The sequence below is a fragment of the Poecilia reticulata genome, linkage group LG11, assembly GCF_000633615.1.
Source record: "Poecilia reticulata strain Guanapo linkage group LG11, Guppy_female_1.0+MT, whole genome shotgun sequence".
Taxonomy (NCBI): Eukaryota; Metazoa; Chordata; class Actinopteri; order Cyprinodontiformes; family Poeciliidae; genus Poecilia; species Poecilia reticulata.
Genome location: NC_024341.1, coordinates 13,122,942 through 13,136,543, shown reverse-complemented (window position 1 = coordinate 13,136,543; position 13,602 = coordinate 13,122,942). Strand labels below are relative to the sequence as shown.

Sequence of the window (13,602 nt, the reverse complement as noted above, 5' to 3'; positions counted from 1 at the left end):
CATTAGCCCGTAATTAGGCTGAATACGGGTGGAGTTCAGTGTTCAGCCTTAATGTACACATTTTCCCCTTGGAGAGGAAACGTACAGCGAGGGAAAAGTGGAGAGATGTTGCATTGGGGGGGAGGAGCAGCGTTGTTCTGTCTCCTGTCGGCCATGTAGCCCCTCCCCCCTCAGATGATAACGAGTGTATCTGAGTTTGGGAGGGAGGTTATATAAAGGGTAACTGAATCTCTTTTGCTGCCCGTCACACAGACTGACCCACATGACTCTTTCTCTCTCTGTCACGCAGACGGATTTTTAAAGTGTTTGAGATTCGGATCTTAAGACGTTTCTCGGTGTGTGTCCACGCAGCTGTAGGTGGGGCTTTGTCGCATGTCTGTGGCATGCTCCGGTCTCTCGCCGTTTGGCTCTCCCTCCCTTTCTCTTTCGCCCTCCCCACTCCCTCTTTTCGTCTCCTTGCCTCCCTCCCTCTCTCGGAGCCACTGCACCATGTTGGATACAAAGAGCCGAGGGGAGCGAAGGACCAGAGCGTGTCACTAGCATGTGGGGGGGTAACGCAACGTCGCACGGCAACCTATTAACCAGTCCTCCGGAGAGAGATTCGAAGACAAATGACTGCTGAAGACGAAAGGCAAGGATATATTTAACCAAACAGACGAGCGAGATGCTTCTGAAAGGAAGAGAACCGCTTGAAAACGCCGCGCGGCCAAGGAGCCAGATGCACGGCTAATTATTGTCGTCGGGAGCTGCTTTGCAATCTGGTGGCCGCCGATCTGCAACTAGACGCCAAACGGCAGAAAGACAGGTAGAGGGCTGGGCGATGACTTTAATGAATTTATATTTAGATTTGTGGAAATGACACAGTAATGGATGTAAGTGAACATGCTTCATTTTCTGTGTTTTCTCATTGCAAGTCACTTCCATTTTTTGTGAGTTCGCATATTTTATCTGTATCTTGTAAAGCATGGGCGAGGTTTCTCTTGTCCAGTTCTGATTGTGTGTCTGGATCTGAGCAGCATGTTTTTTTTTTGGGACTCTGATCATGCTTGAGTTGTGGCGCCCAGAATGAGACACACCCACATATTGAAAGATGGATGAGCGGGAGCTCCACATGTTGCGAGCTGATGGTACTCTCACTTCTGATCTGTGGCACCTTTGTTTGTTTCTAGGTCAACGATGACCGTCTGACTGGTCATTTCGTATATATTACTCACCGATGCTCTTCAGCGATTAGTTTTTTTTTCATGCGACTTCGTTTTGTTTTAACCTTCTTTTTGTCTCCTTTTTTTTTTTTCCCAGGCTACAGACGATATTTGCTCGTTTTGATGACGCCTTAAATTCTGGCAACATGGCTCTGAGCCCAAGTCACGGTCAGTACCTTTTCTCATTCCTTCTGCCATTATTATATTGAATAGCAGCCAAGTCATGTGATTATTTTTGAAGTTGGTTTTACTCTTGTCAAGTAGCAGGTGAGCTTATAAAATAAGAAATACAAGAAGCACGTTGCGTGTGCCTGTGTTGGATGCAGGGATTCTTGTGTGTGTCTAAATGAGCAGATGCTCTTGTGGTTGTGTCTGTTTGTTGCTATGAGCTCTTGTAAGAGGACATAACAGGATTAATGGTTTAGTGTGTTTGTGTGAGTGTTTTCTGACCGAGCCAGACCTGAACTGAGGTCGGCTTTTGCCGCTGTGACGGTTTTTGCTCTAAAGCAAAGCTTTACTCTAGAGAAATGTCGGACCATGCGGACACATACGTAACTTTATTACTTTATTATTGAGTGATTCATTTGATCTGGACTTGAACTTTATTGTAATGTAGATCTTTTATTGTGAGGTGATAAAACTGATAGTGTTTGGAAAGCTAGAATAAAAAAAATCTGCTACACATCTGTCTCAGTAGTTTAGTTTACAGCAAGATAAACTTCTGCATTGCTTGGATTTCTGCTGGAGATGAACCTGTTGGATTTTGATCACAAATGTTGCAAAGCTCTTACCTGCCAACCCCTCTTTCAGACTATTTCAATTCCTCTTTAACAGCTATAAGTTACAATTTTTCTGAGATTGTTTGACAACCCAAAAGTTACAAACTTGCTTTTCTCTGCTTCACTATAAATCTTCAGGCTCTGTTTAAAATAAACAAAGGTGCCCAACTTGGTATTTATGGAAATAAAGCTCTGAATTGCTGCTTTGTGTTCATCCATTTAGTGTAGGAGTCATTACTGATCTTTAAGAACTAGAGGGGATGTCTCACTGTGTGTGTGGGAGAGCAGTCACTGTTACACAGCTCCGCCATTAAAGTGTTTAATATTTTTTGGATAAGTATAGTTTTTAAGCCTTACTACAGTCCCTGTGTGTTTTCCTTAACTCAACCCTGAGATTACCAAAACACTAATAACATTTGGTAAGGTTGTACTTTCATGAGTGACAAGGTTTCCCCCAGAAAACTTGCTAAGCCCGGTGGTTGGGCACTAAGGCAGTCATTCATCCAGCGGCCCATTGTGTTTTAGAGTTAATAAATGTTTAAAGTTGACGGGACATTTGAAAATATCACTTAATAATTACGTGTTGTTAAAAGATTGGAAGATTAATTCCTGAAAACCAACTATAAAGTCTTCAAAAATGCAAACATTTTAAAATAAACTTAAATAAATAAGCAATGCTAAGCCTGGTGGGGTCACAAGTAAAGCCTGGTGGCCCGCCAGGCTTATAATACACTGGGAGAAACCGTGCTTAAAAAAAAGGATAGAATGGGACACATTTTTCTAATACGATCAGCTTCCTGTTATCTGCTGACATGGAGAGCTGACACACCGCTAAAGAACAACATATTTTTCTTTCTAGAAGTTTTTATCTCCCTTCATTTTTAAATTGCTCACTGATATTAAAAATTGCCAGTAACTATTATATATGTTGCCTAGTGTTTTAAGCGTGATCTGCTAGCCATCAAACTGTTGATGCATCTGGCAGATATGGGTTTAAAGTAGTCTTCATTTTACCAATATGTTTCTGATGTAAAGTAGTTTGATCGTTCTTTTAGTGTCTTTATTCTGACAGAGAATCTGGGGAGGGAGTTAAAGATGAGGGTGATGGCCAGGAGGTCTTCTAACCTCAAAAACGTTGAGCTCTTCACCAAAGATAAATTGTCAGAATGTCAGTGGGAAGATTCAAAAAGCTGGCCAGCTATTCTAAAAGAGGGTTGAATGCAAATAAATATTTTTCAGTGAGAATTGAGAACAGAATAAAAAAAAATCTTTAATATGCCATGAAAAGATGTAAATAAATACAAACCTTTTTTTTTCTTTTTAAAAAAAAAAAATATTACATCTATATTGTCTTTTGCTAGATACTTGTTCGTGGTTGAATGAAAATAACTTACGTTAAATCTGCAAGTGGAATTAATAATTTTGGACTCAACTGTATGACTTGTTCTCCGATTAGGAAGATACATAAGTTTTAGTTTCCAACCAACCGATGAGAAATTGATTCTTTTAGTGTGTCTCTGTTTTTACACGATGCTGAAACGGCAGGATGAAAGATTCAAATAAAGTCTTCTGGATTGATCAAACATTGAGCTTTCTGTAAAAGAAAGAAATAGTTTCTTTCTTTTACATTGTTTTATTTTACCTGATGTCTTTATAAGAAGTCGGTCACAGTGGAGCAGGTCAGCAGAGGGCCAGGGAAGCGAAACTATCCACTAATCAGTGTGGCAAATGTGCTGCCATTTTAATAGGATACTCCAGATTTATAAATATTTTATCTGAAATAACTTTTGTCCCCTCTCTGAGTGGCAGTATAAATCCGTTTCTTTAGAGTGGAAGTGGTAAGGCCAATAAACTCCTGGACTGGTGAAAAAGTGCAATAAGATGCATTGGGTTTATAACTATTTTGATAAATGAAATTGTAAGAAATGACAGCTCACAAGGTGCATTTTGGGTTAAACGTGAATTTTTGTAATCCCTGGTTTATGTAGAGATAGTTGATTTTATGGTTTCTCTTGTTTTCAACGTTTTTGTAGTCAACTCAGAACTTTAGTGTAGCTGTCACCAGAGAGAATGTGGAGAACAAGCACAGTTCCAGGAAATAAATCTGGTGAGGTTTTTTTATGTTTTATATATATATTTTTTTCTGCTAAGCTAAAGATTTTTTTCTTGGAAATCATTCTAAAGAACAGGTGGAACTTAATGCTTTCTGATTTTTTTGTGTGTCTTTGTCTTCCTTTAGGAAGTTAGTTGAGGTTTATAGTTGTGCTTTTCAATATTTCATCACAGTTGGAAAATTGTCAATTTTACCTCAACCCTGAGATTACCAAAACACAAAACAAAGTTGGAAGCTAAAATAGAATATTGTCTCATATTGTTTTATTTGGTGTTAAAGGAGAAGGTTTTATTTTTTTATTATTTTAAGTTATGATTAGAGATGTAGTGAATTTAGTTTTAATTTACAACTTAATATGTAAAGTATTATAAAGTGTAAACTCTTCCCTTAAGAATTGAACGCCGAAATGAGACTGTTTAAGTTGCTTTTGGTTACAGTGAGATATATTTTAAAAAGATGAGTAACTGTAAAAACATTGCTTTTCAAGTTTCATCAATATGCAGTAATCAAACATTGTCCATTACATAACTAAGTCTAACTGCTCACATATTCTCAAAACAAATTATTCCCAGTTACCTACTAGGATGTGTTTTGAACAGTTCTTTTCTGAACTGAAAGACCGGCTGCTGATTTGTGTCTTATTGGCTTCATATTTGCCGTTGCTTTGCTAGTTTTAATTACGATAAAAATGAAGAATTTTGTTTAGCTTGGCCCCATTCAATTCTGTAGCAGCTCACTTTTAAACTTGGGCTCTAATACGGAAATGACTTGAGTCATGCTTCTGTAGTAGCATTTCAAATTTTGACACATCTGCTACAGTCTAATAAAAACGAAACTTAACTTTATTAAACTCTTCAACCTGATTGTCCTGTCAGTTTCTGGTTGCCTCCCCACAGACATCACCAGTGAAGTCTAATCTGCTTGTTGTAGTAAAAATCCATCCAAAATGATTTAAACAACACGAGTGAAATCTGACGTCTGTTTCATTTTACGCACCTCTCGGCCTCTCACTTCAGGACAAACTTGCGCGGTCTGTTAAAATCCAGACGCACACGGACGCGTTCCCTCTCGTCTTTGCCCCACATTGCTGTTTGGCCAACTCCCGGCGAGAGGAAGCTGACCGAGATCTGTGCCAGAGGCCGAATCGCAACGCCGCGCCTATCACTGCCTCTCCCTGATTCATCGTGACAGGAACAGAGAGCAACGCTCTGCAAACAAAAGAGCGAAGGAGGCAGAGGCGGAAACAAATGAGGAAGAAACTAGACACCAAGGGGGACAGAAGTGAATAGAAAGACGACAGGAGTGTTTTACCTGTAACACTGTGAGGATTGAGGATGACGAGGTGGTAACTGGGTCTGTTTTTTTTTTTTTTTTTTTTTTTTTTTTTTTTATCATCTCATCTGGCTGTGGATTTTGGCTCCCAAGACAAAACGCTGTCAGCATATGGTTTTAAATTGAAATCAGCTTAAACCTCATGTACTTTCCCTCATGTGCTTTGGCACAGATGGACAACATCTGCGCATGTGGAGGAAAACTGGGGTGTCCTCAGTTGTCTCTGTTAGGCTGGACTGGATCAGTTTGTAAACGCACACATTTGCACGGATGTGTCCGTTTTTGTTTTTTTTTTAAAATTCTTTTATAAATTAAAAAATAATCTAGGAGATATTATAGAAAGACTTGGGACATTTAGCCAGACGCATGCATGAGTGAAACCCGACAGATCAGTTATTCCATTTTACCATAGCTTAAGTTTTCACAAAATTAAAAGTGAAAGTAAATAGTGGTACCTTAAAGTGTCAAAGCAAATGAAACTATCTAATTTTATCGTAATTTTTTTCCAGCTATGTTAGCTAAACGTAGTTCTGATGTGAGAACATGAGCCATGACATAGCTGCGGCTGCTTGTATGGCTAGCCATTACGTCACGTCATTTGTTCCCGTCTCAGAAAGAGATATATGAAAGGTATTTATTGCACTGCACCCTGACCAACAGCAAGAGCCTTCATGTCTTGCATTGCACTTAAGTTTTGACAGGGATTGACAGACACACTAATCTCACTCACCCTCTCTTACAGACAGGCCCATTCTGCTTCAGTGCGTCGCCAGCTCTGCAAAGAGAGCCTTGACCCTGTTTCCAGGCTAGACTGGTTGCTATTGCAAAGCTTTTCTCTTAATATTATGGGCCATCCCTTTTGCCCAACTTGGAGCTGGGAGTGTGTGTGTATTTGTCTGCATTTGATGAGATCTTTTTCTCTAGGCTGTTCTAGAAATAGAGTAGTCTGTCTGTCTGTCTTTTATTTAAAGACTCATATGTGTCTTGCTCTTTTTTTTTGTCCCATATTACGTCTCTTCCATACCGTTTGGTTAGCGATGCACCGACAAGCCAATTCCTTGCAAGTTTTATATCACTTTTATTGAATCCTGCATCAATTAAACAACGGTTTTACTATCTGCATAAAGTGGAATTTGTCACGGCTTTCTCAAATACGATCATAAACTCAATTCCAAATACACAGTAGAGATGTCCAACTTTTTAATGCAGCGTTAAATCATCAATTCATTTATTACAACAGTAAATAATCCTTTGGCAGCATTTTGTCGTTATAATAGAAGCAGAGGTGATGCTACATGGTGTGTGTGAAAGAGAGAGAGAGCAGTCAGCGTTCCACAACTCTGCAGTTAAACAGAGTTTTGTTATTTCAAAATGAGTTGTTTTACACTTTCTCTAGTATTTCCAGGTGTGATGATGATTTTCATATTTAGCATTGCTAACTGTAAACGCCGGTCTGTGTGTTTTCTGTAGGTTCAGTAAATCCTTACATTAACAGAGATCTCCACACTTGCAGTATTTCCTCAACTAGAAGATCCCATGAAGCAGTTCGACTCTTCAGAGGAATAAAACACTTTTCCTCTGAAAAGTGTTTCAGAGGAAACACTTTTCCTCTGAAAATTTTCTGTAACTTCTCTGTAAAATGTTTAGCTTCCTGTTCGCTACCTACTTTGAACTCCTTGCTCTAGAAACGGCTGATGATCCTCAATAGAAAACAGTTTTCTTTTTACAAGCTTCTCATGACTTTTCGAAGCATGACCGTATTTTAAGCACCTCACTGATAACGTAAATAGCCGACACTTGCTTAGGTGTTTTGTTATCAAGCAGTTGGCTGCAAGTCTCTACAGAATCAAAATATTTTTCCATACTATTGTTGATCCCATATGAGGGTCATTTTCTCTCCCGTCTTTTGAAGCTGCTCACTGTCGCATGGTCTTGAACTGGAGTTTGTGAGATCCTTGTGTCCCTGCAGCTCACATCAGACCAGCGCTGCCACAGGCTGTCAGTGTAGTGAGTGTTTTTTTTTTGTGTGTGTGTTTTTGTTTTTTAAACCTACCCAATTCACCTTGAGAACAGCATCCGTGCTGCCGCCTTGTGGTCAGAACATTAATAAAAGAAATTTGCTTATGCAGATCTTTAAATGCGTCTTTCATCAGCTTTTTCTCTTTCCGCATGGATTTCCCGTTTCTTTCTGTCAGCTTGTAACGGATATTCTGATGAAAGATCGAAGTCCTCTTCTCCTCTTTCCTTTTTTCTGTCATCCATCAGCTTATATTTTTTGTTGTTGTTTTATTGGATTTGCAGTTTTAGGAGAACAGGAGTTTGCAGACTTTGTGCACAGGTGTGCTGAAATGAATTTGGGAATATTGTCAAATCAAAGCATTTGACACATTTCTTTCTTCTTTTTTTTCCTCCCTTATTCCTGTCTTTGACAGCTCTCCTGAAACGGAGAGAGGAGGGAATCTCGGCCCGGAGTTTCCATGGCAACCATGTCTAGTGCATGGGGAGCTGCTATCCCTGTTTGTGTGTGTGTGTGTGTGTGTGTGTGTGTGTGTGTGTGTGTGTGTGTGTGTGTGTGTGTGTGTGTGTGTTGGCGTGTGCAGACCTGCTTTATTCTCAGTGTTTCAGCATTATTGCTGAATCTCTGGATCCAGAATGAAATCTTTTGGTTTGGCGAACTATCATAAAGTTTGTGAATCAACAATTAGACTAACGATGTGTGTTCGTTTGGACTCTTCTCTGTTGTCTTTGTTCTGCCCTTCACCCTGACACATGTACTCCCCTGGGGTCTGACTAGACAAAAGCAAAGGATGCGAACCCTGTGATGGCCAGTGAGTCATAATCAATGGCCAAAAGGTTACTGCATATTGCCAATTATGACCCTGGAGTTTTGCTCTCCATTTTACTGTCTTTAAAAATGAACTTAAAAAGAAAGAGTGTTTGACATCTGACTTAAAGTGACAGAAAATAGACAGTTTTATTTGTTCATTTGAAACGAGCATATCTTTGATTGCAGCTACATTTTGTTAGAGTCCAGTTGACTTCTTTACTTACATAATTTTGATATAGTTCTTTGTTCTCAGGAGTAACTACAGTGGCTTAATACTCTAAAAATCGTCTTTATGTGAAAGTAAACTTCACAGATGTTGTATTGTGAAAAGCCGCTACCGTTTTTGATTTTATAGCTAATTGAATAAAATAATAAAAGAGCGGTAAATCAAGTCAGGATGGTGAGACGGTCGAGGTCTTTGATGGGCGTGGTCGTACCATCCTAATCATTACATTTTTTGATGATTGCCTGCTCATCCTTTGTTCTTTTTATGAGAGTCTAGATATAAAAGTGTGTTTTTTCTCTCTCTCTCTCTCTGTAACATTTTTGCTCAAACAATGACTGTGTTGTTTATAAGTGGACGCGCAGCAGAGAGGGTGGGGGCGGCAGTGAGAGGCTACGTTGTCGGGGATAATGAGTTCAGGTTAGGCGGTCTGGCATGAACACACCAAGCAGCCCCGTTAATATTCCTGGGGTGTCTGATTTTGTGTGTGTCTCCCTTTCTCTCTCTCTCTCTCTCCCTCCCACCACAAACCGAGAGGCCTGCCTCCGCACTGGCTGGAGCACCATGATGTCACCTCGCATCTGATTGGCCCACCGGGCTGCTGAGGGAAGGAGGAGAGAGGCTGAGGGAAAGGGAGAGGGAGGGATGGAGAGGAGAGAGAAATGAAGGAAAATGCCGGCACTTGTCTGGGTGGAGGGGGACTTTTTTTTCTTTTCTTTTTCTTTTTTTTATTTTGATTTTGGACGCACAGCTTTAACCTTCACCATGAAGTGTGTGTGAGGAGAGTGTGTGTGTGTGTGTCTGATTTGGGGGTACGACTTGGAGAAGAGAGGAGACCCCGGCACACCACGCCCTCCTAGAAGCATGAGACGACTTATCTGCCAGCGGATCTGTGACTGTGAGTGCAGGGATGGACTTGGCTGTGTGTGTGTGTGTGTGTGTGTGTGTGTGTGTGTGTGTGTGTGTGTGTGTGTGTGTGTGTGTGTGTGCGCGCCTGCGTGCAAAATCTCCGGTCGTTTGTAGATGAGCCGACGCGTGTGTCAACGTGTAGGGTGGTGGCTTTAGCGCATTTCTCCATGGCTGGTTGTCAAAGCAACGGGAGCTCGACTGCATTTCCAGGCCAACAGTTTTGATGTCCACAGTGGACGTTTGTGAGTGTGTGTGTGTGTGTGTGCACGCATGTGTTTTTATGTGTGTCCACATGTTATTCTGCACATTGCTGTTGCAGACAGGTCTCAGGTTTCAGTCCCAGATCCCTGCCTTGCTTTATTTCTGCAAGCGTTCACAAAAAAGGATTTCCCCCCCAGAGGAGGTCTGTCACTCACTGGTTGAATAGCTGGATACCTCGAGCGAACGGCTTCTTTCTTCTTCTTCTTCTTCCCAGCAAGTGAAGTGGTTATAATTGGTATCGATTCAGTCATTCCTGAATGAACTGTCCGAAAGCTACGGCCTGTGACTCATTTTTGATTATAAATTGTTGCACTATTTTCAGCTGCAGCTGTATTCTCCTCAGTGTAGTTTAATTTACCTTTATTTCAGACAAGATCCATATTGTAACAACAGGGTAAAGTAAAAATAAAATCAAAGGTTAAAGTGTGTGCAATGATGAAATACAGGTAAACGTCGTGCTTCACTTCCCTTACTCAGGAAAATGACTTGGCATTTATAAAGTTTCCCTTCTGTAATTTGGAAGCTTAAGAAAAACCCAACTGGAGTTTTTTGTCTTACTGCAGTTATGTTCCTCTTTTCTTCCTCTGGAGGATTTTGACACGTGTTGACACTTCTTTCCGTCTTCCCTTTCTCAGATCGTAGTTTCGACGATGACGACAGCGTGGATGGGCGCTCCTCCTCAGCTCAGGCTGCTTTCAAGATTCCCAAAGTTCCCAAGAAAGCTGCAGAGTCCTCTGCTGCACGCAGACCCAGCGCCACCAGCGGCAAGCTAGGTGTTTTACATACGTCTGCTCTCACACACCGAATGCAAAATGAGCAAAAGCTCGACGATGATTTATTTATATTTATCTGTTTCTCCAATGAGCGAATGTATTGTAATGTCCTTTTTGTGTTTAAGGTTGAACCTCTCTGGTTTCAGTCCTTCAACTTTACTGTTACAGATAATTAATAAAGATAACTTTTATTTTTTTTTTATGAGCAAAAGTAAGTTTATTCCATCAAATTAATTAAAAAAAGGAAAAAAAAGGAAACGCTTACTCGTCCAGAGTTTGCATACAAAGGGAGACATTTTCCTGTCTTACTCTTCAGTATGATGATTATGGCTTCCCGCTAATGGAAACTTCAAACTCTTGGATTGTTGTAAACCAACTAAAAGTAATTTTAATGCTTAAATCTCAATAATATGACTTCTACAATCATGCTGACTCGATATTCACCCTCAGACAATTAACACAACGTTTACTAACAAAGGTGTTGCAACCTAGCATGTTGGTGGAAAGTTAAGTGTAAGGAAAAACGTAACAGAAAAAGGTTCAAAAGCCATGTATTTAAAGACCGACAATTAAAATGAACTGAAATATAAAAAGAAAAGGCATATTTAAACATAAAAAGTGATAGTTTTCACATTTGAATCAGTGTTCTGTCAGGACATTGCCTTGAATGTGATTCTCTTTACTCTGTCTGCATGCAAATGAAAGTACACCCACACACTCTAGCTGGCCCAAATGTCACAATAGTCGGACAGATCGGAGTGAAAATAACTGTTTGTATTTGTATATTACCACGCAGAAATAGGAAAAGATTTGTGTAGCGTTATTCTTAGTAATGTCATGTCAGCATAATGTCTGCTCCCTGTTTGTATCCTCTACTGTCCTGTCATGATTGATTTGCCTCCTTCCCTGTGAAAATCCTGTTTCCTGCTAGCTTTACTGCTTTCATAATCGGATCATCTTGAAATTCTTTTTTTTTTTTTTTTGTACTCCTGTTTCCTTTCTTGTTCCTGTCTTCATTTCTGCGGTCAGGAGTTGTAGGATGCGTGGTCAACAAGCCACTCAGACCCCGGAGCTTTCTGATTGGCATACTCATTACCGCTGGTCGCACATTAAAGCACAGTCAGCTACTTCTGACAGCAGACCTCTAGGGGATTATTACCACGGCTTTATTCACTCTCCATTCGACTTTTATTTTATTTATTTATTTTATTTTAGATGGACTGACTTGTCTCTCATCCGTTTTTTTCCCCCTCCAGTGTCTAAGGAAAGTGCTGGAGCAGTGGATGAAGAAGATTTCGTCAGAGCCTTTACAGACGTCCCTACAGTTCAGGTACAACACGCCCAGAAGCTAAAACGAGGACGTTTTAAAATGTTCATCCATTTTAGCAGCTTATTATTAGTGACGTAAAGGCCCTTATGAATAATGCTCACCCCTCTGCTTTCGCTTCCAGATCTACTCCACACGGGACCTTGAGGACAACCTCAACAAGATCCGCGAGATCTGCTCTGACGACAAACACGACTGGGACCAGAGATGCAACGCTGTGTGTTGATTCCCCTTCTGTCACCATTGAATTATGCTGCTCAACTTTACGTCCTGTTCTTGCTCTTAAACGCATTCTGGTTGTTTTTGCAGCTGAAAAAAATCCGGTCGCTGCTGGTCGCGGGCGCACCCGGCTACGACTGTTTTTACCAGCACCTCCGGTTACTAGACGGAGCCTTCAAGCTGTCTGCTAAAGATCTGCGCTCACAAGTGGTCCGAGAGGCATGCATCACTGTGGCGTGAGTGTCGGTCACATATTTCCTCTTCCTCACGCTCTTATTCAATGTTTCATCCTCTAAAGTCCATCCATCCGTTTTTTTTATTAGTTCGTCCATAACAGTTTTGTTTTCCTTTGCCTTCTGACTTTCTGTTCTCCAAGCTTAAAAACTGACCTCTGTGAATTTAGACAAAATTTTTACCGTTTCAAACTGAAAAATGTACGAAAACAACTGAAAAATCAGTGAAAATATATAAAAAGTGAAACGTGTGTGAGCAGCAGTAATTGATTATTGTAACAAATGTCCAGATCAAATTGAGAAAAGAATCAGAATCATTTTATTGCGACTAAACACGTTCACAGACTATGAAATTGCTTTGATGTAAGGAGATTGCTTACATCAAAGCAATTTCCTAGTCTTGCTTACAGTCTTGTTACATTTTTTGTGAAAATGTAACAAAAAGAAAAACTTTAATTAAAAATAAACCAAGCAAAATTGTGTTCTGCAGATCAGCCCGAACAGCTGTAACTGTTTTTGCACATCCAATGTGTGAAATAAGCTGAAACCCGCTGTTCGGGCTCATCGTTAAAGGGTTAAAAGTAGTTTATGTCAAACCGTGTCTAACCTTTGTCCATCTATTTCTTAATTAGCCATCTCTCGTCAGTCCTGGGCAATAAGTTTGACCATGGAGCCGAAGCCATCGTCCCCGTTCTGTTCAACCTCATTCCCAACTGCGCCAAAGTCATGGCCACCTCTGGCGTCTCCGCCATTCGCATCATTATACGGGTGAGTGTTTCCCCCGTTTGGTCGTAAGAGTGTCTGGTATTTAGGTCAGACCTTTCGTTTCACATCCTTTGTTTCCATAGCACACCCACGTCCCGCGGCTCATCCCTCTGATAACTAGCAACTGCACGTCCAAATCTGTGGCTGTAAGAAGGTAAAACAAACAAACAAACGAACCAACGGATGCGTTGGTGCTGATGAGTACGCTAAGAGAAAAGCTCATGAAAATAAATGTCTAATTTCCAGGCGCTGTTATGATTTCCTGGACCTTCTTCTACAGGAATGGCAGACCCACTCTCTAGAAAAGTGAGGACATTAAAACTATTCACTGTTTCTGTCTTAAAAGCAGGACAAACTAAGCTCTCAGTTCTCCTCTGCAACCACTTTGGCAGATGATGTGATTAAAGATTTACAACTAGAAATGTTTCCCCAGCGTTTTTTTATGTCATGTACGTTATGAAACAACAAAAATGGGAATACTGACTGTAAATCGTGCCAACTATAAGCCTGTCATTGTAGCTGTAATTTGACAAAACCATTGAACTGTTGCTGAGACTTTTCTACGACTCGGTAGATGCTGTGTGATGTGGTTTGTTGTGAAAGTTGCACAGATTTACAAATTCGCGGCAATGAATATAT

The 13,602-nt window shown here is 40.5% G+C and overlaps 1 protein-coding gene across 26 annotated transcripts in view; it reads left to right on the top strand.

Moving 5' to 3' along the window:
• The first annotated feature begins 235 nt into the window (after window positions 1–235).
• Window positions 236–13,602, top strand: part of clasp2 (cytoplasmic linker associated protein 2) — a 41,370-nt gene continuing 28,003 nt past the window's right edge. For 23 of the 26 annotated variants that reach the window (XM_008421888.2, XM_008421885.2, XM_008421884.2 and 20 more), the window contains exons 1-9: window positions 854–872; window positions 1,300–1,370; window positions 10,282–10,419; window positions 11,676–11,749; window positions 11,871–11,963; window positions 12,056–12,201; window positions 12,831–12,966; window positions 13,047–13,117; window positions 13,210–13,269. In XM_008421888.2, the coding sequence (XP_008420110.1) occupies window positions 871–872; window positions 1,300–1,370; window positions 10,282–10,419; window positions 11,676–11,749; window positions 11,871–11,963; window positions 12,056–12,201; window positions 12,831–12,966; window positions 13,047–13,117; window positions 13,210–13,269 (791 nt within the window). In that variant the 5' untranslated portion in view covers window positions 854–870. Of the gene's footprint in view, window positions 806–853; window positions 873–1,299; window positions 1,371–9,135; window positions 9,375–10,281; window positions 10,420–11,675; window positions 11,750–11,870; window positions 11,964–12,055; window positions 12,202–12,830; window positions 12,967–13,046; window positions 13,118–13,209; window positions 13,270–13,602 lie in introns of those variants that run through there. The other 3 variants (XM_008421876.2, XM_008421873.2, XM_008421889.2) reach the window with 3 other exon arrangements.